Source organism: Cervus elaphus, chromosome 7, assembly GCF_910594005.1.
Source record: "Cervus elaphus chromosome 7, mCerEla1.1, whole genome shotgun sequence".
Classification (NCBI taxonomy): domain Eukaryota; kingdom Metazoa; phylum Chordata; class Mammalia; order Artiodactyla; family Cervidae; genus Cervus; species Cervus elaphus.
This window is the reverse complement of record NC_057821.1, coordinates 33,530,053-33,555,779: the sequence shown is the minus strand read 5'-3', so window position 1 is coordinate 33,555,779 and position 25,727 is coordinate 33,530,053. Positions and strand designations below refer to the sequence as shown.

Below are 25,727 nucleotides of genomic sequence, written 5' to 3'. Positions count from 1 at the left end.
CTAGGACTGGGGGCTTGTATACCATTTTAACAAAGGGCAATAAACTTTAGAAAAGTGGGTAGACAGAGGAGCTGAGCCTTCTAGGGGTGGTAGAGTGTTAGATGCTAACTATGTGGGCGAAACTAATGGAGGATAAGGGTTATTTCAGCAAGGTTTGTTTATACAGTCTTAAGTCAGTGTCATTTCCAGAGGTAAGAGCCTTCCCCAGTGATTAAGATTGTTCTCTTCCCAGTATGGGAAGTGGAGACAACTTTACAAATGGAAATTTATGCATTTTGGTGCTACAAGGCAAAAGTTATTGGTGGTACAATCATAATACACACAATTTACATACACAGATATATATAAGATATGCAAACAATTCTTTAAAAAGACTGCTTTGGAATGGAAATAATACAAATTATTTTGCAAAATGTCATTTACCAATTTACATTCCAGTCCTGACACCTACCCTATTAATTCAGTACTTTTAAAAAAAAAATGGAAAATATAAATCATACCCCTAAAGCACTACTATGCCAGGCACCAAAATTACATAGCATGATGATGCATAATTATGGCACTTTCAAACAGCATTTGAGAATGTGTCACAGGCGATGAAAAATGTAATTTATTTCTACTGACAGATATTAATTGCTCTGTGTTAGAAAACGTTTGAACCATTCTTGATAAGCAAAAACGGTAACATAAATGCCTCAAAAACAACTGCAAGGGAAGAGGCATAGTACTAATCATAAAAACTCCCATAGCATAAGGAAAGGCAATTTCTCAAAGAGGACATCTATTATTAAAATTTGCAAGTCGTTGCCATGACACAGTCGGAAGGGGCTCAAATGTGAAGTCGCTTCCAGCAGGTCTTAAGTGTTATTAATCTCTGATATAGCAGTGGGCTAATTGGAGTTTCGGATTCTGCCCTGTTTCCTTAGCAAATTGTCTTTGTTAAGGCAAAACTGGATAGTTGCAGGAGAACTTTCAGAACGGACAGGCACATATGTGTAGAACAGATGACTCCTTTAAAACTGAACCCTAAACGGCCACAAATGAATCGCACTTATGATTTAGCAGGGCCATGCTTTTCCCTTGTTACAACTAGGGCTGCTCTAACTATTCATGGATTTTCATCTGTTACTTTAGAGATTATGGAATTGGGGTTGCAATGTTAGGTTACACCAGCTTTCATAGCTGGGGTGGCAGACAGAAGTCATCAGAAATCTCATCAGAAATCTCTGCTATCTTCAAGAGAACTCTAGGCAAGCTCTACCAACTTCCTTGCCTCCCCAAACCTGTGTCAACACCCACACCCTTTATACATTATTAAAGTGAAGTCGCTCAGTCGTGTCCGACTCTTTGCGACCCAGTGGACTGTAGCCTACCAGGCTTCTCTGTCCATGGGATTCTCCAGGCAAGAATACTGGAGTGGGTTGCCATTTCCTTCTCCAGGGGATCTTCCTGATCCAGGGATTGAACCTGGGTCTCCCGCGTTGCAGCAGGACGCTTTACCCTCTGAGCCACCAGGGAAGCCCTTTTATACATTATTAGAGCCTGTCTAATCTCATCCACAGCTGTATACAACAATGCTTCTAACTTCCTAGTCCTGGCACCATTCTGACACCTCATGTCTAAATTCTGCCCCCATATCCTTATGTCCTTATCAGTGGGGGGCTGGAAATTGAGTTAATCATGAATGGCCAGTGATTTCATCAATCATACCTACATAATGCAACCCCAATGACCAGGCATGGAGAGCCTCTGGGAAGATGAACCCATCAGGTTGCTGGGGTGGGAGGAGGGGTGGTGCACTTGGAGAAGACATGGAGGCGCTGTGCTCCACCTCCTCACACCTTGCATCTCTCCCACCTGACTGTCCTTGAGTTGTATGCTTTAAAATACACCAGTAATAGTAAGCAAAGCACTTTCCTGAGTTCTGGGCCAGGGTGCAGGGGTATGGTATAGAAACCCCCGACTTTATAGCCAAGTCAGACAGAATGTGAGGATAACCCGGGGTCCTGATGCTTGCCAAGGTCACCTGAAATGAGAGCTACTTTGCAGGACTGATCCCTTAAACCTATGGAATCTGATGCTAACTCAGGTAGTCAGAGTCAGGACTGAATTGAATTGTAGGACACCCAGTTGGTATTGGTGAGTTGGAGAAATGGTGTGGAAAAGACCATGTACTCGGTGTCAGAAAGGAAAAGAAAAAAAAGACCTCGCACTGATAATGTTCTATTTTTTTGATCTGGCTGCTGGTTACATGGGTCTACTCAATTTGCAAGATTCATTAAACTGTTGACTTATTTGAGCACTCTTCTGTATATGTGTTAGTGAAAGTTGCTCAGTCGTGTCCAACTCTTTGCGACCCCCACGGACTCTACAGTCCATGGAATTCTTCAGGCCAAAACACCGGAGTGGGTAGCCTTTCCGTTCTCCAGGGGATCTTCCCAACCCAGGGATCAAAGCCAGTTCTCCCGTATTGCAGGCAGATTCTTCACCATCTGAGCCACCAGGGAAGCCCAAGAATACTGGAGTGGGTAGCCTATCCCTTTTCCAGGAGATCTCCCTGACCTGGGGGATCAAACCGGGGTCTCCTGCATTGCAGGTGTATTCTTTACCAACTGAGCTATCAGGGAAGCCCAAATATGTTATATGTTATATGTCCCTAAAAAGTTTATTTTTTAAAAATGTGCCCAGGGCATACCAGTGTATATGTCTATGTAGCCACTCGCTCTTCTGACAGATCCTAGGAAAGAGAAAGATCTCCAAAACTTCAGACATTTCTTCTCCTTGGAGCTTAAGAGAATAGAGTACAAGGAAAAAATAAACAGAGAAGAGTGAGTAGCCTGGGTCTGTGTGGGAACAAGAGAATCATCAGGAGGCTGACCAAGCCTCCTGTAAAATTTCATGGCATGGGTGGGGGCACTCAATTGAAAGTTATGCTCCACCATTTAAAGTGAAAAAATAGAAATGTAAATAATCTCCAATCCAAAGTGGCTTTTAAATCCTCTATTAATGGAAAATTCGATATGTAGACAGTACTACACAAAGAATAATTTCACATTATAAATTGAGGAAAATTTATCAGTTCAGCTTAGTTTTAATAGCCTCAGTGTTTTAGTGGTATCTTCTTAAGACTGTTATCTTGGCAGCACAGTGCACCATTCAGGGGCCATCAGACCAGGTGGATTTTCTAAATCAAATTATAACGAGATTAATGTTTCAGTTTTCCCCACGTAGAGCCATATATTGCACCTCAGCTTTAATATTGATTTCTTAAGTAAGCAGTCCTTTTTTCTAACCAATTACCTCCCTTTGAATTTAAACAAAATATCTCCACTTACATGGATGCATATCTCTTTTGCCTGGACACTCTGGCAGACAGAGACCTTGCAAATCTCTATGTTACTGGGAGATGTCTGATTAGCCAATTTGATTTAATCAAGCTAACTCTCATCAAGAAATGTCACCATAAATAATTGCAATGCCTAAATTCAAATAAAAGCATAGCAAAAAAAATGTTATACTTTGGAAAGTATGTTTGGAAAAATTCCATCACGCGCTCATCACACTTTATGGAGAGCTAACTATTAATATATGTTAGAAACTGAGCCAGCTGCTGGACCCTGGAGAAGATGAATAATGCGCTGATAAGGAGGAGTCCTGGCTGGCGAACTGTTCACAGACCGGTGGAAAAGGGCCATGTAACATGCGCTATGGCACAGTCACGCACTGCTGCTGGAGCAGAGATAGGAAGGCTCAACGCTGAGAGTGTCGGGACCAGCGTGACGGAAGCCACAACGCCACGTTGAGTCTTACAGACGATAAAGTTGATGGGAACTGGGAGGGTATTCTAGGCCCATACAGAGAACGTGGCAACAGCTCATGCCATCAGGAAAGCTCTAGAAAGTTCCGTATGCCTGACGTGCGTGCCAGAGGCTGGTGGAAGATGAAGTGGGAAAGGAAGGCCATGAACAAGAGAAGCTCCTGAAGGAATCCCATTAGAAACAGGGTTTGCAGTTTTAGGACATGGCTGGCAATTATGAAGGACAGACTGGGACGGCACTCAGAAGACCTGACCTAGAGGGCAGCAAAAAACTACAGGATAAATGGGGAGCTTAAATCAAGAAGGGCCAGGGGAGCAGGTCCAGATTCAAGAGACTCTGTGCAAATTAGCCCTGACTGAGTGTGGAGACCGAGGGACAAAGAAAAGTCTAGGCTGACTCTAACATTAACAGGATTAAAATGATGGGAGGCACTAGGGGAAGGGGATTAGAAAGGAATGGAGCAGGGACTGGTCTTGTCCTGAATTTCCACTGCCAGCTGGCAGGAACTACAGACGCCTCCTCTGACCCCACCCACGAACAATCACTCCCAGGTTTCTTTCTGGCTTCACAGTACGGTGAGCCAAGGAATATGTGAGGAAAACTAAATATACAGAGGCAATTCAAGGCCTGGAGAATTTTTTTTTAGACATGTGCGTGTAGGATGCCTGGGAGAAATCAAGGTAGACATTGCAAGTAGTCAGAAATAGAACCCTTAGTCTAAGAAAAGTGGTTGAACCTGGAGACAAATTCCCATGTCCTATCCATAAGGATGCATTAAGGGTGTTTCGTAGTGAGGGATACATAATAATGGAGCTCCTTCAGTCACTTTAAGGAGAAGTCACCATTTTTGTTGTTTTTATGGGCAATGGCCTTCAACGTAAACTGTGATGTTCTCTGTCACTATTATGAGTTTTAAGAAGAGTACATGAGCACCTCTGAGTTAATCTGAGAAAGGATATAAAAATCACATTATAAGATGAAGCCATCCAGGAAAAGCCCAGAGGGGAAAAAAAGATCAGCAAACAAACAAAAAAATCACAGCAATTCTCCACTGTCCAATAAATAAATCTATGAAATCCCTGTCCTTCCCTGCCCATGTTAAATTAAATTACTATTCTAATTTGGAAGATTAATTAACATTTAACTACTCTGGCCTTAAAATGCATTAGAGATTTAAAAATGCTCAACTCAGTCTTGGTTTTCCTTTCCACCCACCCCCTATTCTATGCCCAGAACTTCCTCTCTCAAATATCAATTCCCAGTCTCAGCAGTCATATGTAACCACCCTCCTCTGCTCTCAAAATCTTTTCCATGAACTCTCTTCTGCTATCCATAATATCCAACCTTGATCTAGAGAAGCTTTACAAGTCTCCAATTCAATTTTAATCTTCATGAGAAGAAAACCATGTTTTTCACCATTTTTATGCCTCTCCTCCCAGAGAAGGCAATGGCACCCCACTCCAGTACTCTTGCCTGGAAAATCCCATGGACGGAGGAGCCTGGTAGGCTGCAGTCCATGGGGTCGCGAAGAGTCGGACATGACTGAGTGACTTCACTTTCACTTTTCACTTTTATGCATTGGAGAAAGAAATGGCAATCCACTCCAGTGTTCTTGCCTGGAGAATCCCAGGGATGGGGTCGCACAGAGTCGGACACGACTAAAGTGACTTAGCAGTAGCATGCCTCTCCTCCAAGGAGCAGACTCATCATGCTGACAGTAAAATGCAATAGAGCAAACAGAGTAAGATTAACCTAGAAACTGACTGGAGTGAAGGAGAATGAATGAGTAGGGACATTTTTGATTTTTAAAAATGTGTTTAGAAGGAATTATTTTGTCCCCTCCCCCACCGCTGACCTTTTTCTTCTTCTCTTTCCTCCTACTTCTTTCTAAGCCTACCAACCTTCTTTAACTTTTTCGTCATTCTGCAGAGACTTCCTTAGCTTTGAGCTTCAGACCAGGGTGGCAAGTGAGCCTTTAAAGGGAGAGGAAGGGAAGCAGTAAAAAGGCAGCTACCTGGGACAACAGGAATTAATAATGGATCCCCTCCCCAATGTAAACTGGGGTAGCTACCATGGAAAATAGTAAAGACGTTCCTTACAAAACAAAAATAGAGCTACCATGTGATCCAGCAATCCCACTCCTGGGCATATATCCAGACCAAATTATGACTCAAAAAAAGATACATGCAACTCTATGTTCATAGTACCACTATTGACAAAAGCCAAGACATGGAAACAACCGACCTGTCCATCAATAGATGAATGGATAAAGATGATGTGGTGTATATTTATACATATAAAGGAATACTACTCAGCCATAAAAAAGAACAAAATAATGCCATTTGCAGCAATATGGATGGAGATTATCATACTAAGCAAAGTAAGGCAGAAAAAGACAAATAACACATGATATCACTTATATGTACAATCTAAAATAGGATACAAACAAACGTATCTACAAAAGAGAAACAGGCTCACAGATGACAGATCAGACTTGGGGCTGCCAAGATGGAGGAGTGTTGGGGAGGGAAGGATTGGCAGTGTAGGATTAGCGGATGCAAACTATTACACACAGGATGGATTAACAACAAGGTCCTACTGTATGGCACAGGGAGCTATATTCAACATTCTGTGATAAACCAAAATGGAAAAAATATGAAAAATAATATACATATACATATATATAAAACTAAATCACTTTGCTGTACAACAGAAATTAACACTGTAAATCAACTATACTTCAATAAAATGTAAAAATTAAAGAATCAAAAAAACAGTGAGTACCCTCCTCACTTCCCCATCTTCAGGCTCCCTAATTCTAGATACTAAAGTTCTTCATTTCTGACTTGGAGACCACTTCAAACTAATTCATATCTCCTTACATAGATACTGCTATTAACCACTAGCCTCTTCAGGCACTTTGTACTTTATCGAAGTGTTTTCACATTCATTTTCATTAACGTTCCATTATGATGAAAATGCTAAATAACCATAATCGTGCTTCTAAATTAGAACCTCAGGGTGAACCTGGGACTAAAGTCTAAAGAGAATTTGATGATTCTCTCAACTAATTTCTAAAAATTAAACAGCAAACCTGCCTGCCTCACGAGTGAAAAACTGCCTCATATCCATCTATCTACTACAGAAAATTTTTATTCCTTTTGTCCCTTTCATTTGATGTTTGCTCAGAAAATAAAAATTCCTAAGGGGTGAACTCATCCATCTAAATGCTATCGAGTGCTGTGGTAATTAGATCTGGAACTCTTGTTTCAGTTAGCAAACCTTACCAAGCTGAAACTGTAATAGATCCAAAACATGCGAGGATGAAAAGCACCAGAGAAAATATGGAGACTGTTTGTTAGTAATAGCACTTATTGGTTCCTTTTAAGTTTCTGTCCTAGATGGCTAATGCTCTTGTCTTCCAGAACAATGACAGCCCACACCACTCATTCCGAAATTGGATGAAACCAATGAGAACTCTGGTGCAAGTGAGGAGCAAAAGATGGTCTTTAATTAAGTAAAAGTCAGTGTTCCCTTTCACTCCTAATACAACTTGGGCTCATCTCACATGGGAACTGTCTATTCGTTCAACTGGATCTTTCTGGTAGTTTTACAGTTATGGAGGAATAATCATTCATTTTCAGACTGCGAAATCTTCACCTCATACAAAAAAAAAATTTTAGAATTCTGAACTAGCATTTTCTTTGAATCCCTAAATACAGCTTAAATCCATTTTCTTGCTATTATTTGTCAGTGTTCAATGACTCTACAGAATGACTCTGCTTCTGTTTTTGACCTGAGATGCTAATGCATTTTTATCTTTCCTGGTGCAGTGCACACAAGGTTTCTGACACTGAACTAGGACAATGACTGAAGGAAGACCACTGCACAGATGGGACGTAAACTTCAGAGCTGCACCGTTACTCTGCGTTGGGGATTTGTCACCCTGAGTTTCAATCGTCACCACAAGTGTAGGCATAATGGACCGACCTACACACACACACACACAAACACACACACACTTTCAACACTGAGTGCTTCTGAGCAGAATACCCTGCTGGCTGGTTATCTGTGTGGGTTCGTGTGCACGTGTGTGAGCCCAGTTGTGTTTGACTCTTTGCAACCCTATGGACTGTAGCCCACCAGGTTCCTCTGTCCACGGCATCTTCCAGGCTAGAATACTGGAGTGGGTTGCCATTTCCTCCTCCAGGGCATCTTCCCCACCTAGAGCTTATCTGTGTCTCGGGTGTAAATGATGCCCTCGGAGCTGCTGATCCTCTAATAGACCAAGCCCCCCTCCTGGTTTTATTTCACTGCGGGGCAACAGAAAGAGGAAGTTGGGGAGGAGGAAATGTAATAAATCCCATGACTACTTCTTCCCCCTCCCTCCACCCTGTCACCTCCCACTATTGGCATCACAGACATTCCTGATATCAGAATCCTCCAAGAAGTCCCTTGCTTCCCGTTTTTATCCCGAGTCCCCTGTGATGAGGAACCATGCAAGTGCCTGAGCTGGTTCATCAGTTGAAGGAAAGAAGCTCAAGTTTCCATGTTCCCTGATCTGATTCTGAGGATGGACCGCTATAATGCTTCAAGCTCAGGGCAAACCCCATGCAGGTTGTAGGTATTAGAAAAATTCAAGAGCCTGACTACCCAAGGGCGGTCACCCAGCAAGGTCACAATATTCAGACATCCTTCCCTGGCCGCACACCTTCCCCCAACATTCATGAATCTAAACATCACACGATCCTTGGAAATTCAGTGAACGATTCTGGGAACAAGCAGGGAACTGCATCAAGGGTACTAGCCTGTGCGTGTCTACGAGCATGCCCACACGTGGAAACAGAAAGGGAATCACATCCTTCATAAGAAAACTAATCGTGGGGCTTCCCTGGCAATCCAGTGGTTAAAACTTTGTCCTTCCACTACAGCGGGCACGGTTCACTCTCTGGTAGGGAAACGAAGACCTCACCTGCCACGCTGCATGGCAAAAGAGAAAAAGAAAAATGGAACAGGTCTTGGTTTTGCTTACATTCTAATTGTTGTTGCTTTAGTCATCTCCCACTCTTTTGAGACCCCATGGACTATAGACCACCAGGCTCCTCTGTGCATGGGATTTCCCAGGCAAGAATACTGGAGTGGGTTGCCATTTCCTTCTCCAGGGATCTTCCGAAGCCCACATCTCCTACACTGGCAGGCAGATTCTCTACCACTGAGTCACCGGGGAAGCTTACACTTTAATACTCTGCTTTAAAAAATATATAGTTTCAATACCACATAAACCACAGCAGCACAGACTAAGCTATTTTCTCTATAGCTTTCCCAGTATTTCGAAGAAGCCTGAAACCCACTATACTTCCTGTGTTCCAAGAGTTCTAAAAACACTAAATTTTTTTAATGCAAAAAATATTAAAAATACCAATGAATACAATCTATCCCAAAACACTTTAAAGCAATCATTATTAAAATTTTGCTCAGAGAGGAGACCATAACCAGTTAACAGCTTCTGAAACCTATCTTCAGGCACCACTCAGGTGGAAAGTGTAAGGAAAACATACGCTGGTCAGTTAAGCCGGTATTTAAATGCAGCACTAAAAATGCATTTCACGCCCAACTTCATCAATCACCAAGCAATCTTACTTTGCATCTTGGCTACCGAAAGAAAATGAGATTTGTTTCCCTGAAGAAATATGTCAAAGCTCTGCTTGAATTATTAAGCTTTACTATTATAGAGAGAAACTGAGTCGGGGAAAAAATGAAGAAAATAGAAAAAGAAATAAAATTAGACCCAGGTTGCCATCTACAGACTGTTGTCAGCACTGTTCGTTCCTGAAGCACTAGATACCAGAATATCGATAAATATCAGCAGTAACACAAAAGGCCAAAATGCATAACTACAATCATAATGATTGCAAAAATCAAGATAGCCTATGAAGTCTCTTTTTTTTTCTAATTAATATGAGAACACTAAAGAACACTGATAAAAAAATCTTCACAATTTAACATATGCTCTGAAGGAAGCATAGTTATGCATCTTAACTCTAAAATTTTAACACTTTGAAATAAAATTGGATAGATTACATCATCCCAAAGTTAAAATACTTCAAGCATCAAAAACTGTTTCATCTCTAAAATAGAATTCTTGCATTTTTTGATGTGATATTTGTATATATGGAGAAATGATCATCACAATAAATCTAGTCAAAATCTGTCCCCAATCATGTTACAAAATTTTTATTCTTGTAATAACTTTTAAGATCTGCCCTCTTAGCAACTTTCAAATATGCAACGCAGTATTAATTTCCTGCATTTTTGGCTCATTATCTTGACTCTCTATATACCTTCCCTTTCATTTTGTTTCAAGTCTTTATTGCTTTTCCCTTTCTAAAGAATAAGAGCCCTCTGGAGGCACAAATGTCCAAAATCACACACTTGGTTCTAATTACTAAAACAGATGCTATTAAAGCAAAAAGCAACTGCAATAATAAGTGAATTTAGAGACAGGAGGAAGAAAGAGAGAGAGAGAGAGAAATAAAGACCAATACTTTTGCTAATATAACCTAGAAAATCTCCTAAAGCCAAAGACATCTGGAGGGATATCTGATAAGGAGAAATAGCTCAATTTTCAAAGTAGGGATTTAAGCTAATATCCTTAAACTTATCAACTGATGATTTAATCTCATAAACGGTACAAAAGCTTTTTTTCATTTTCCCTGGGAAAATTGTTTTGGAAGCCAAGATTCATTTTCCAGGTCATATGTTCTTTCTATCAAGATAAAAAGATACAAGATGCTTCGTCTAAACTCTTATATATGTTTCTAAATCCAGGGTATAGGCCTCTTGTGCACATGTACGTGCTAAATTGCTTCAGTCGTGTCCGACTCTGCGACCCTATGGACTGTAGCCCGCCAGGCTGCTCTGTTCATGGGATTCTCCAGGCAAGAATACTGGAGTGGATTGCCATTTCCTTCTCCAGGGGATCTCCCTGACCCAGGATCGAACCTGCGTCTCTTACGTCTCCTGCATTGGCAGGCAGGTTCTTTACCACCAGCATCACCTGGGGAGCCCAAAAGCCTCTTACTGGGAACAAAAATTCCCCAAATCTTCATTTAAAAGACACCAGCCATTGTTCTATATAACACAGAGATATAGCAGTGAAAAACCCACTATCTGCACATTATAAAACCACATTGCAAAATGTACACTTAACATGGGCAAGCAAAACCAGTGCAGATTCTCTAAAGACTGGGGAAGAATAGCCGAGGGCGTCTACATTTTCTTAGCACTTTAAAAATGTGACTTGTTTCCGTGTTCAACATGTGTTGGTTATTTTCACCCCCACAGATGAAACTATTGTTGAAAACAATTTGTGGGGACTTCCCCAGTGGTCCAGTGGTTAAGACTTTGCTTTCCAAAGCAGCAGGTCCAGCCCCTGGTCGGAGAGCTAAGATCCTACAAGCCTCACAGCCAAAACACTAAAAAACTCAAAACAGAAGCAGTGTCATAACAAATTCAGCAAATACTTTAAAAATGGCCCACATCAACAGCAAATCTTTTAAAGAGATCCTTGAAAATATGGGGAAAAAATCTTTAAAAAAAAAGAAGAGAGAGAAAACTATGAATTTCTACAAAGGCAAAAACACTGATAATTTGACTTTTTAATAATGGTTACTTTCCAAAAAAAATAATAATAATGGTTACTTTCCTGTAAAACATGGACATGCTGATTCAGTCTCTTGTGTTTCCAAGTTTCCATGAGTGAAATAACCTGAAGAGATGATGGTCCCCTTTCTCTTGAGGGGAAACTGCTAAATCTAAAGATTTTCACAAAATAAATTGAGAGCAAGAGCTAGGATTTCCATAAGCTACTAAGAGCCACACAGAAAATAAGCAAGTAACATTTCATAAAAGCCTTTAATTGAAAGTGATTCATGAAAAGTTTAACATGAGTCTTGTTTCTTAGTGGGTTTTAAAATATTACAGAGACATCTATTTTGTAACTTCCATCATTCATTCACCAATATTTATTAAGTGTCTCATCTCTCAGACCTAGTTATTGGGGATTGAAAAAAATAAACTAGTAAGACATAGCCCATGGCCTTGATGGTTTTGCAATCTACTATATACTGATTAAAATAAACCCTCTACTATTAATGTTCACATGTATGGCATGCTTTTTCAGGCTAGCTTTTTCCTTTGGTGCCTGGTAAAGAATCTGCCTGCAATGAAGGAGACCTGGGTTCAATCCCTGGGTCAGGAAGATTCCCTGGAGAAAGGAATAGCAACCCCACTCCAGTATTCTTGCCTGGAGAATTCCATGGACAGAGGAGCCTGGCGGGCTACACAGTCCATGGGATCACAAAGAGTCGGACACGACTGAGCGACTAACACTTTCACTTTTTCCATACAACAAGCATTCACTAAACATCCATTGACTGCATTTTACCCTGGCTTCCCCATTTCATGGTCACTGGAAAGGACTGAAAAAACTTAAAATCAAAACTATAAAGATAAATCTTAATATGAACCCACATGTTGCAGAAAGCTAATGGGGCCAAAGAAAGTTAAATGACTTGCCCAAAGTCAAGAGCAGAACTGGGACAAGAATCTAGGACTCCGGGCTTCCAGCTAATTATCATTTAAATCTTTGAAACCTTAAGCCCCCTCCACTTTCTTCTCTGTGGAATTGACTCCTTCATTTCACCTGCTCTTTTAACTTAGTCTCGCACATCTCTCTCCTGACCCTATAACCATCTGAGCAGCATCTTCTAAGCCCTCACACAAGTTTGTACTGTCTCCTTAGCTCTGAACCCCACATGAGCTATAACTGTAATGCAACGCTTCGTATGGACTTTGAAATGAACTGGAGCTCCCAGGAGGAAGACAGAGCTCTGGTCATGAATCTGAAACTTGATCCCATTCACCGCTTTTCAGAGCAGCCCAGCTCGTGTTCCTGCAGAGGTGAGTGAATCCCAGGGGGAGGGAGAATCAGTCACTCCTCCAGCCGTGTCCCAGCCAGCCCAGCTGCCCACAGCATCACCCCGCGCTCATGTGCTCACCCCACTGAGACCACACTCAGATGAAACCAAAAAGAGCCTGTCTTCACAAAAAACTAATGTGAAAAGGTCACAATTCTGACAGCATGCCTCCTTGGTTGACCCCATGGATTATACAGACCATGGAATACTCCAGGCCAGAATACTGGAGTGGGTTGCCATAGCCTTCTCCAGGGGATCTTCCCAACCCAGGAATCGAACTCAGGTCTCACACATTGCAGGTGGGTTTTTTACCAGCTGAGCCACCAGAGAAGCCCTAGTTTATCACACTTTTATCCTAAAATCTTGTAGTAATGCAAAATGCTTTAAGTTACTTTATACCGTCTCTCACCTGGTAATGCAAGGTAAGTGAGCTGGAGCTCCCAGGAGGAAGACAGAGCTCTGGCCATGAATCTGAAACTTGACCCCATGAAACTATTAATAATTTGGTACATACTCTTTATTGGTAAAATTGTGAGTGTGTGTTCTCTTGGATACCAGTGAAACATCTTTTTGAAAAAGTGATCTGTGACTAAAGGCAGTTAGTAATAAATGTGAACAAGAGTTGTAGACACACGAATAAGAGAGATCACAAGTAGGTAATAAAAATGTTAATCAAGCACTTTTAGCTGGAACACAGGATGGCAAAATTTACCTTTCTCAATAAGAACACTCATGAAATATTTTCTCTTGAAACATGTATCCTTATAGCACAATTGTCGGGAGCCGCCGGGATGTGCCCAGACCGTGACAAGGTCACGGGACGAGAGAGGAATCTGCAAGGAGCTCTTCCCCTTGAGGTTGTCCCGGGGGCCCGATATGTCTCCTCTTTCTGCCTGTTGGGCTTTCTATTAATTTTGGGGAATGTAATATATAGTAATAAGGCCTCCCTGGAAAAGTCCAAGCCTTTTTGGAAATGCTCATGATTGCTCTGGCTCAGGACACGACTGTAAACATCAAGTCAAAAAAGAAAAGGCCACAGGCATAGTTTGGCTGCTTGCTTAAAAGATTATAATATTCTAGAATAGAAAAGAGTAGGGGCATTTAGATTTAGAAGTAGATGTACTGCTTCAGTTTACTTGCTCCTTGATTGAGAGGGTTTTCATTATTGCTATTTCCTTGCTGATATTTGTCCATTGTTTCCCTTTCTTGAAACAACATGGAAGATTATGGGTATTTTTGTAGAGTTAGGAAATTGGGTACATAGGATTTCAATAGAAGATTTATATTAATCAGCTTCACTGCCATTTCCTCACTATTAATAGAGGTGTTTTGCTGCTTTAGAGGTGTTTTGCTGCTTCATAGTTAATCATTGTAAACTTTGTAATTTTAGGTAAAGAAAATATCACGGTTTTCACATGGTACTATTCTCAGAAATATCAAACATGTTTGCGTAGTAGCCCTTCCCATGTATTGTCTTATTGTCTAAAGAATTCATACTATACCTGAAATCTGTAGAACATTGTTTTTGTTAGAGTGAAAATGTTAGGCCATTGAGGCAAGAAGACTATGTACGGGACATTTAAGAAAAAACGCTGTAATCGGAAATGTTCTAGATGAATGCATAGGGGAAAAACATGGGAAAGAAAAATATTGACAGGAGCACGAAACCAGTATCTGATGTAATATGTGGTGACTTAAGGGGGAGGTAACGTTCATTCTATAAAAACTGAGCTGTCCTAAAAATAAAGAAGCTACCTCTTCTACGCAACCTTCTGTATGTGTCTGTCTTCTTCCTTGCCGACGCCACTCATTCCTTGGGTGTTCCTGGACCCGCTGGGGCTGGACCCCAGCACACAATTGCTAATTACAACTAAAAATTAAGCATGAAAAACACCAGCATCTCTCATACACAGGAAGTCTTCCTTGAAAACTCTCATATATGACAATATTCTATGAGTCCAGGAAAACAAACGGATCTACTTACAAATTAAAATTGTATCACAGCCTTAAGATAATGATCATCAGTAATAACAATATAATAATAATAACAAACTTACCACTGTTCGGGATTGTTTGTGGTGAATTCTTTAACTTGGCATTTTGTTTCTCTTTCGTGGGTTTTTCTGAATTCGCATCTTTTTTCCCTTTCCTCTTTGGAGGCTGAGGAGATGAGTTGTCGCTGGATCCAACTGTTGACTTAGACTGGCGATCATTTCCCTATGTGGCAAAAGATTAACTTTTACTATTGGCTGATGAACTCCTTGCGTGATAACTACAAGTCACTAACGTGGTAAAAAGGGGCAGGGGCCAGAGGTGGGTGTTCTGTGCTGATCCTACTTCTGTCCATTACCTACATTAAACTCTTCTGGGTGGCAGATGAGGGGTCTCCCAGGGGAAGAAGAATAAAAATAATAGCACTTGAGGGACTTCCCTGGCAGTCCAGGGGTTACAACTTCCCCTTCCAATGCAAGGTATACAGATGTAATCCCTGATCAGGGAGCTAATTTCTCACATGTTTTGCAGTCAAAAAAATAAATAAATAAAAATAAAACAGAAGCAATATTGTAACAAATGTAAAAGACTTTAAAAAATGGTCCACATCAAAAAACATTTTAAACAAATAATAGCACTTCACAACTGTATTGATATATACCAGGTGCTGCTATGAAACTGTCTCACTCATTCCTCATAATCTGAGAGACAGGTACTGTTATCACCCCATTGTACAGACAAGCAAATGAGGCTGAGCGGTGAAGCCTGGCCAAGGTCATACAGCCAGCAAGGAGCAGGGCCAGTCGGCTGTCTCAACCACCCTCTCCCTCCTGCACCTTTCAGAAGAATCAGCAGATAGCTATTGGATGAAGAATGATGACAAAACCCAGTTTGATCAGCTAATTGAGAAATACCTTCTTAACTAGTAGTCACAGTGAGCACACAGGTATCATCATATAAGCAGACCCGCACTGTGCTCATAGAAAACCTCCGATATTGACTCATCTGTCGGTGACTTTCACCATCTCTAGGAATCACAAATCTAGAGCAACATAGATACAAGCAGCTCAAGACCACATATCCCCCACCACCATTTCTGTAAGGCAGCCCCCGCTGACCACACCTATGGTGGTTGCCTCTGATTCCCATGTGCATCTGGAAATGAAGAGCTTGCATCTGCAAAGGGGGCTTCCCAGCATGACAGTGAGGCTGGGCTCGGCGGCTGCCGTGGCGGGCACGTGTACAGTTCCTGGGGAGCCGCGAAAGAGCCACTACAGTGGTGGCCACTGTACCCAAGGAATGGCTGTGCTGATTCTCAGCGCAAGAAATTCCCTCCAACAAGACAGCCTCGGCCTTAGGACACTCAGGCGCTACACCTTCCTGAGTGTGTGAGGCGTGAGGCTGCAGGTGGCAGAAATGATGCACGTTTTAGAGACCCTGACTCAGGGTCACTGCACGGCCACCAACCACCAATGGGCCCTTGGGGTAACTAGTTCCTACCTTCTTGGAACCTATTTCCTTATCAACTCAGTTCAGTTCAGTTCAGTCGCTCAGTCGTGTCCGACTCTTTGTGACCCCATGGACCCCTTATCAACTGAATGGGATTAACGTGCCTGCTGTTAGATCTCTTACATGAAATGAATGAAATGAAATGGTAACATTTATAAAGCAACCGGTACCATGCCTGGCAGGCTTCCCTTGTGGCTCGATGGTAAATTATCTGCCTGCAATGCAGGAGACGTGAGCTCGATGTTTGCGTGGGGAAGATCCCCTGGAGAAGGAAATGGCAGCCCATTCCAGAATTCTTGTTTGGGAAATCCCAGGGACAGAGAAGCCTGGCAGGCTACAGTCCGTGGGGTTGCAAAAGAGTTGAACACGACTTACCGACTAAACAAAACAAACGGTGTCTGGCGTGTAGTTTTATTCAAAGACTATCAGAGGGCTTCCTCCAAGAGCAGAGAGTTAATATCTTTTTCTTAAAAATTGTATCAAATTTACACCATATTGGGTGCAATTTTATGCAACATCTGTACTATGCTAGTATCTGAAAATAAATGTAGTAATGTTAAATAAACAAATCTGCCTAGAAACCTATTATAACTGCTCATTTTAAACATTTAGATATTCAGTCATCCAGAAGTGTTTAAATAGCTTTAGCTATCACCCAATTAAGAATAGAAAATTTCACAGCCTTACAAATGAAGTTATTTATGCTATTTTGTCATAGCCTACAAGAAAATGAATTATGCATAGATTTATTAACAGTATGAAAACTTGTCCAAATCTATAACACTTTTTTGCATAATTTAATTTCCTATTCCAACTGCAATTTAAACATACAGTTTCCACTTAATTATTGCATTAACTGCAACCAGAGTTGGGTTTTTTTCCTTTCCTTTTCTTCAGTGATTATTTCTTGCAAAGCCATAAACTGCCAGACAGGAGAAATGGCTAATATGATTACAGCAGAGATTCCAAAACCATCATATGAGAAGGAACCATCAGCCTGGTCTCACATTCTAGTCTATTTTCAAATTAGTCTATTCATCTCAGTACTCTTGCCTGGAAAATCCCATGGACGGAGGAGCCTGATAGGCTGCAGTCCATGGAGTCGAGAAGAATCAGACATGACTGAGTGACTTCACTTTCACTTTCATGCATTGGAGAAGGAAATGGAAACCCACTCCAGTGTTCTTGCTGGAGAATCCCAGGGACGGCGGAGCCTGGTGGGCTGCCGTCTATGGGGTCGCACAGAGTCGGGCACGACTGAAGCGACTCAGCAGCAGCTATTCATCTCAAGATTCTAAAATTTTAAAAGCCTTGAATGAGAGGAGTAACCCTTCTAGCAAGCCTACTAGAATGTTCAGAGATGCTGTTCAACTTATCAGGACTAAAATGAAACAAAGAAAGCAAAACTCTGGATCTCATCATGAGAGGTTTTTTTTTTTCTTTTTTTTTTTTTTAAACAGCTCTCTGGGAAAAGCCTTAGTCACAAAAGGGGTAAAACAAGGGAATAGCAGACGCTCCACCCTAGGGACACTGAGGATTCACATGATTTTAAGCATGAACTCTCTTGTTGAATATACAAGAAGTTCTGATTTACTCCATTTCTGATAGGGACACTCAAAAGACTGATTCTGGAGCATCAAGAAAGACTAGTTGATTCCAATAACTCTATGAGGCATAGCTTTGGTAACTGACACTCATGCATTCAAATTCTATTAAGTTAGTGACTTAATAGACTAATTAGGTTAATGACTAATTGCCAGGCACTTGACAAGAACTAAATTAAACAGCTTCCCTGGTAGCTCAGATGGTAAAGAATCTGCCTGCAATGCAGGAGACCCGGGCTCGATCCTTGGGTGGGGAAGATCCCCTGGAGAAGGGAATACCAACCCACTCCAGTATTCTTGTCTGGAAAATTCTATGGACAGGGGAGCCTGCAGGGTTACAGCCCATGGGGTTGCAAAGAGTCAGACATGACTGAGTGACTAACACAACACAAATTAAACTTAGAAAAAAATAATTGTTTTGTAATTAGAAAACTGGAAAGAATTTAAATGTTTTCTATTTTAAAAAGAAAACACGTTGTATAGCACAGGGAACTCTACTCAATATTCTGTGATAATCTAAGTGAGAAAAGGATCTGAAAAAAATGGATATATATATATATAACTGAATCACTTTGCTATACACCTGAAACTAACACTGCAAATCAACTATACTCTGATATACAATAAAAAAAGAAAACAAGATCCATCTAAAAAATAAAAACATGTATAATAAATTAATACAAATATAAATAAATTATATAGTATACGTTGTATACTTATCTATTTACATAGTTAATTATATAAATTATAAATAATACATAGACAAATTATAGAGAGAGAGGGAAGGGCAGAGGAATAGAAGAGGGATCTTCCTTCCTTTTTTGAGACTTCTACATATGACTCGTAAATGGATAGTCATTGCTATTTATGGGGCATATGGAATAAGATTGTCATCTCATACTGCTACGTTAGTTGATGACATTACTGAGTACCTCTTGTGTGCTAAATACTCATAAACACAAATATTTACCAAATGCATAGAAAGGCATTTTTTCAGATAAAGGAATTAACTTTCTCAAAGTTACCCAGGTTTGATTTTTCTACTACTATTTTTCAGATAAAGAGATTAACTTTCTCAAAGTTATCCAGGCTTGATTTTTCTACTACACTGAAGCGTCCTAGTTCCCAAGGGACTAGAAACAGCTATCATATGGTTTGGTTCCCTTAAAAAGTCACCTGGAAGTAATAGATTGCGATTTTATCCCAAAGTGGAAGAAATCAAGCAGGAGCCTCATTTTACAGGGCATCCCATGCAAACACTAGACCCTATGTGATCATTCAAGCACTGTCCTGTTTTTTTCCTCACACACATATCAAAATACCTGATAGAAATAGCAAACCTCTGGCTCAAACCAACAGAAAACTAAAAAGAGCCCTTCGATCACCCCCTTACTCTACTCAAATTGGTATTGTTTTAGATCATTCCCTAGGCTCTTACCAACAAGATCCAGTCAACTCAGGTTTCTGTCATTACCATGGTAAATTCACTTTAAGCCTTCATGAACATGTGCCAAAGACACAAAAGCCATAACGCATCACACAAATCCCTCGTAAAGTGATTTTGTGAGGGATTTGCCGCACAAAGCAGGACTCACACTGTGTGTGTTTCAGCGAAGCACCCGGGAGACCTTGTGAGCAGGGGACCACACTCAGACTCAGGCTGGTGTTTCTCTGCGTATGTGCTGACAGGAAGTGTGAGAAACCTTTTTATCCAAACTGGACACAGGTTCCCGAAAGGCAAAATGGAGTTCTGGAAGCTTCAGAATCGACCTTTCACCGTGACTTTGTGATACACGGATAGTCACATTTTCTCACCAAAACCCGAGCAATTGCCATATTTGCATCTGTAAATTGCTGATCACAGAATGTATTAGCCACTTGGGAATGAAGGACAACTGAGGACAACGTCAGGTAGTCTTTGGCCCCAACTTTCAAGCACGTCCCTGATTTTACGTCTCTTCCACTAGAGGGTGCTTGGACTCTGTGCTGAAACCTCACAGCCAGAGGACAGCCTCCCGCTGGTGGGTTAATTTTTCAAACTTAATAGAATTTCAGAGGATTCACTTATCTTTCCCTTTGTTTCCCAGGCTAGAATCTCAAAGTACTTGTTTCTGTGACCCCCAGTCTGTATGAGGGGTGACTTCTGATCTTTTCCTGCTTTGCACAGGGCATTCCGTGGCTGTTTTGAAAGGGTTGCAGGATCCTCCACCAAACCACCTCACTTTTACCCCAAACCCCATTACCCATACTTCCTACCACAAGGGTGGGGCTTTGCTGACTCATCACTTCTGAATAGCAGGTGCTCTATGGGGAGTATTGCAGCTTTCTCTCTCTCTTTTTCAAGTTCTATCAGGCCCCCACCCACACTTCCCTTCATTATGCGATACAGCCATTCCTAGAAAGCTTGCGGAGAAAAGAATTCCTAAAAATCCAACTCTGGGTCCCCTTTGATTTGCATCAGGAGTTCAGGGATGCCTTCCCTTGGACTGAACAGGAAGCAGTTCCCTAAGTTGTAAGCCAGCTCACCCAGCGACCCCTTCACTCACACTCACCCCCACGCAGTGTCAAGCAGTTAAGGATCTTGAAAACACATACATTCTCCAGGGAACCAATTAATTAAAGGAAAGGAGCAAATTGATCCTTCTCTTAAAAACTGAGTCTGTGACTTTGGAATGCCCAGTGTAGAATATTCTCTCCTTGTGGTTCACGGCCAGTCACTCACACATGCACTGGACAGGTTTCATGGAAACTTACTGTGTGCCTGGCGGGTTACACCCCTCTGCTGAATAAAATCTCCTACAAGAGGCCCACCCTGGCCACCCAGGGGGTACTGCACCCTCTCTAACTTTCTCCCCCTGTACATGTTTCTTCAAGTTTATCCCTGATTAATATCAACTGTGTATTTGTTTGTCTTTTTCCTCCTCCAGAATGGAGGCTTCAGACATTTACGGTTTTCTCTGGAATCTCTGCCTCCCCCTCCCCACAAGCAATAAAAACAGCTCAGTTCAGTTCAGTCACTCAGTCGTGTCCGACTCTTTGTGACCCCGTGGACTGCAGCACGCCAGGCCTCCCTGTCCATCACCATCTCCCAGAGTTTAATCACACTCATGTTCACTGAGTCAGTGATGCCATCCAACCATCTCATCCTCTGTTGTCCCCTTCTCCTCGTGCTCGGGACATAATATGGACTCGATAAATGGCTACTGGGTGAATGCAGCCATCAGTGACAACATTAATGTCCCCTGCTGCCTCAGGTCCCAGTCGCCCGCATCACTCAGGACTCCAGCCGTCCCATTGCCTCCTGCTTCTATTCTAGCCCCATCCACTTCTCTGCACACACCACAGCCAGAATGATCTTTTAAAAATAGAAATCAAGTGTTATCACTCCCTTCCTCTGCCCGTCAAATGGTGTTCCAGTAAGGAATCAAAGCCAAACTCCACCCATGGCCTGCACCACTGGGCCCTGCCTGCCTCTCCAATCTCATCACAGACCACCCCAGCCTTCTTTCTGTCCCCTTTCTTTATGCCAAGCTCTTTCCCGGGGGCCTTTGTGACAGTTTCCTCTGCCATGGAGGCTCCTTCTCCCCTGCCCCCAGCTCGTACGGCTGGCTGCTTTACCTCATTAAGGTCTCAGCCTCAGAGCGTTTTATATCAACAAGTGCCCTGCCACATTTTAGTGTCCTCATGGCACTTATCACCGCCCGAAATTATTTATTTGTTTAGAGATTGATCGTCTGTCTACCCCCATTCTTCCACCACAGACAAAGGCACTAGAACAAAAGTTCCGTGCAGTCTGAAAGCTTGTCACCAATCTATGCCAGCTGCTTGAAGGAAATTCCTAGCACTCAGTAGGTGCTTGTTAAACATGTGTTGGATGGATGGCTGGAGGACCAGATAAATGGACAAATGAATCTACAGAATGCTTCGTGAGAAAGCACTGTGAAAAAAGGGACGGACTCTGATATCCCTGTGTTATTCTAAGTCAGAGCCTGGCAATATAATGTTGAGTCTTTGCTTGTGTATGAGATGGAAACTCATCTCAAAACATAACTTTGAGTCCTTAAAGTTTGCGTCCTAAAAGAGACCTTTTCCTGATACACATATCTAAATTCTCCTTTTACTTTCCTGTATATCGTGCCATCCTTTCCTCTCATTTTAATCACACTTTGCAATTATACACTGCTTTGTGGTATCGTTTGTATAACTTTGTCTCCTTGAGTAGGACAGAGCTAAGAGAGAGTGTTGTGTCTTTTTGCTCAATACTATCTCCCTGGGGCTTAGTTCAAGGCCAGACACACGGAAGACATAGCCAGTCATCATTAGGTAACCCAGTATTCACAGCACAGATTCTAAAGAACTTCCATACAAGAGAGCAAGAAAGAGGTACACAAAAAAAAAAAAAAGAAAGAGGTACATATATGCCTCCTGTGTATGGATTTGAAAACTGGAAACACATTTTTAATTTAAAAAAAATCAGACATTCTAAATTTCAGAAGAATAATAAGCACCTAATCCCAAAGTTCAGTCATTGTGAATGTAAAGACCTGAGTCCTGATCTTGGTTCTGACATGAACTTTCCCTGTGATCTGGGTCAGTTATTCAACTACACTTGGTCTCTGTTTAACCATCACCTTTCCAGCTGTACCATAACGGTTAATGAGTTCCTACATGCATGGTACATGGAAGAGATTCCACTCCACAAAGTCCTGAAGAAGAACAGAAGGGCAGTTTCCCAAATCTAAATTCCTGGACTTTATTTAGCTTTACGGGCTTCCCAGGTGGCGCTAGTGCTAAAGAACCCGCCTGCCAATGCAGGAGACTAAGAGACACGGGTTCGATCCCTGTGACAGGAAGATCTCCTGCAGGAAGGCATGGCAACCCACTCCAGTATTCTTGCCTGGAGAATCCCATGGACACAGGAGCCTGGCAGGCTACAGTCCATAGGGTCGCAGAGAGTCAGACACAACTGAAGTGATTTAGTATGCAAGCACACATTTAGCTTTACGATGGTTACAATATATTTTTCAGTTACTGGAACACTCTCTCTCCCCTTGCTCTCCACATCCATGAAGTTATGGGTCCTCTGTAGCTCTCACTGTGAGCTCTGCACCCAACGCTCTCTACTCCCACTTCCCCATCCTCCCACTCAACAGCGTGATGAAGCCAGCTCCTCGCCGGGCTGTGTGAGGTTCGAGGAAAGAACCTCACCATGACATGCCTCTGCTCTTTGACTATGACCGTCACGTGGATGAACTTGCAAACTGTCATCTGATGTCCTCAGTCTCTGCCATTTACTACTACTTGCTGATCAGTCTGCAGCTAGATTCTGTGATGACATTGACAACTTAATGCATTAGAAATTAAGCAGGTCATTCTTTCCTCTAGCTGCCCTCTAATTAGCCATAGTACCACCATTTTCTCAGGCATCCAAGCTCAGAAACTTGGTCGAGGTCAGCACTATTTCTTCACGCAAAAAAAAAAAAAAAAAAAAAACTTTTCAAGAATTTCATGGGATGTTACAGAAAAGGGGGAGGGGAAGGAATATCTAAATCATCATTAGAAGACAATATCATTGTCCAGCAGCCACTTATTTTACAAGACACCAGTGTAAGAGTTCTGCTTATTTAATTCAGAAAGGGGAAATGTCAGGTCAATTCTGACCTCTACAGGTCAGGAAATTCAACCAAAAGAGCAGAAAGAGAAGTTTCAGCCAAGAAGACCTGTCAAAGCAATACTCCAGCAGGACATGAAGCTCATCCCCATGAGGGGGTACAGACAAAAAATGCAAACAGGTTAAGACGTTACCTACTAAATGTTTGTCACGTAACGGGTATTCAATAGGTATATGCTGAATTAACAGATGAATGAATGGTGGATGAAAAAGATTCTGATAAGGAGCTAAATATTTAGAGTGATTCTCAATCTTTTTAAAAAATGTAACTGAGGATTGCCATTCTGTTACATACACTTTCTTTTCAGTCTTTGTCAGTTACAGAAAACTACACTGGCAGACCAGTGATGTGCCCTAAAACAGCATTTCTTCTCATTTATGTATTATTGCCTAGATTTCAAGCTGGTATAAATTTTATCAAGTCTATATATTAGGAAAAAGATACCTCTTTTAGAATCCATATTTTCAAAACATCAGCTCTCCTTTAGAAACCAGGTTGTAACATTAATGTTCTAGTGTTCACATAACTGCTCATATGCCACAAGGTGGCTAAATTTTATTTCTTCAAATTTAATTGAAACTCAAAGGACAGTCTCTCTGTTATTGTACAGAAATACAGAACATTAATGAGTAAAGTATCTGATACTTACACTGCCTTTAGACTTTCTGGATCCTACAATTGGAGGTAGTGAAGAGGTTTTCTGACTGTGAAAACAAATTGCAATTTAGAAATCTGAATATTATTCACAAATAATATACAAGGCAAGATAATTATCATCTCAGTGTATCACCCCAACCTGGAACTCAACTATCTGTAGACATCAGTATTCTACAAAAAGTACCACTAACTTTCCCAATTTCACAAAGACCACCAAAACATTTCCAAATTCCATTCCAAAAGATTATTTTTTTTAATTGGAGTATAACTGCTTTACAATGTTGTATTAGTTTCCACTGTCCAAAAGATTCTTAATGTTTTCTTGTATAGCATTTTAGTTGATGCTTACAAATAAATTTAGTACCACTTTTAACTTTTTCATACCACTTAAAATCAAATCCCTAAATTTTTAATTTGCATTTCAAAAAAAAAGGCATTTCCCAAGCTGCGTGACAATTTTGCCAGATCGTATTTAAAACTAAAAATGATGAAGTTTTTTTTATCATGTCTATCATATCTGGTAGAAACACAGAATGGTAAAACACTGGCATTTATATTCAGGGAGTTTCCAAACCAGTCACTCTCATCAAAAAATGTAAAAACTGCTCTTTGCCTCTAAGTATTTCCCAGATGTTTCTTCACAGGAAAAGATCCAGCTTGAAACCCAGCTGGACCTCTCTGACAATAAGAAGCCACGGAGGTAAAGGCAAATTTCGCACCTGCCTGAGAAAGGCCACCATGACCGAGTTTTCTCATTGCCATCAAGTACAAGCACAAGGTCTCACTGCAGAATGTACTGCAACCCACAGCGGTCTACCCCAGCGTCGCTTCTCAGAGTGACCTTGTGAAGGACTTGATTTCATGGATGGGTAAGGATGGTTGGCAGTAAGTCTGATAAATAGTTCTAAAGTGCTAGAAAGCAATGTGCTCTTTGCGATACTTCAAACACCACCCCTGAAATTCCATTCCACCTATTCCGTATTGAGAAACCCTGGGCTAGTCTCTTCGTCAAGTTACACGGGATTACAAATCAATGGAAAACACACTTATGACATTCTGCTCTATCTCTGTCACATGTCACGCATCCGACTAGGAGCAACTACACAAAGTCAGTTTTCTAGCCAAGTAGACACAGAAGAGCAGCGGCAATGGACCGCAGGGCACCGTGAGCAAGCCCGAGGGTCCCTGCAAGCAGGGGCTGAGGCTCTTCATGCAAACGCGTGCCTGGGCAGTTCACCTGCTGGGCTAAAAGAAGGCATTCTTCACCAATGTCCAACATCTCATAGAGCAAAAGGGTTCTCTGTGCACTGTGTGTAAGAGTAACCTTTATTTTGCCTGAAATAATTATATACCCAGCGCTCCACTTATTTGTGTAAAAGAAATATCATTTCTATATTTTAACATTATTATTTTTAAGTAGAAAATATTATTTTTTAACCACCTGTAGATGTTCTTCTATGCACCAACTAAAAAAATTATTCAATCAAGTTAATGTTT

At 41.4% G+C, this 25,727-nt stretch overlaps 1 protein-coding gene across 1 annotated transcript in view; it reads right to left on the bottom strand.

The window, feature by feature from the left end:
• The window catches only part of DCDC2 (doublecortin domain containing 2), a 149,833-nt gene that overhangs the window by 65,631 nt on the left and 58,475 nt on the right, over positions 1–25,727 (bottom strand). Inside the window, exons 7-8 of the mRNA XM_043908394.1 lie at positions 24,223–24,277; positions 14,854–15,013 (exon numbers count right to left, since the gene is read on the bottom strand). Coding sequence (XP_043764329.1) covers positions 14,854–15,013; positions 24,223–24,277 — 215 coding nt within the window. The remainder of the gene's footprint in view (positions 1–14,853; positions 15,014–24,222; positions 24,278–25,727) is intronic.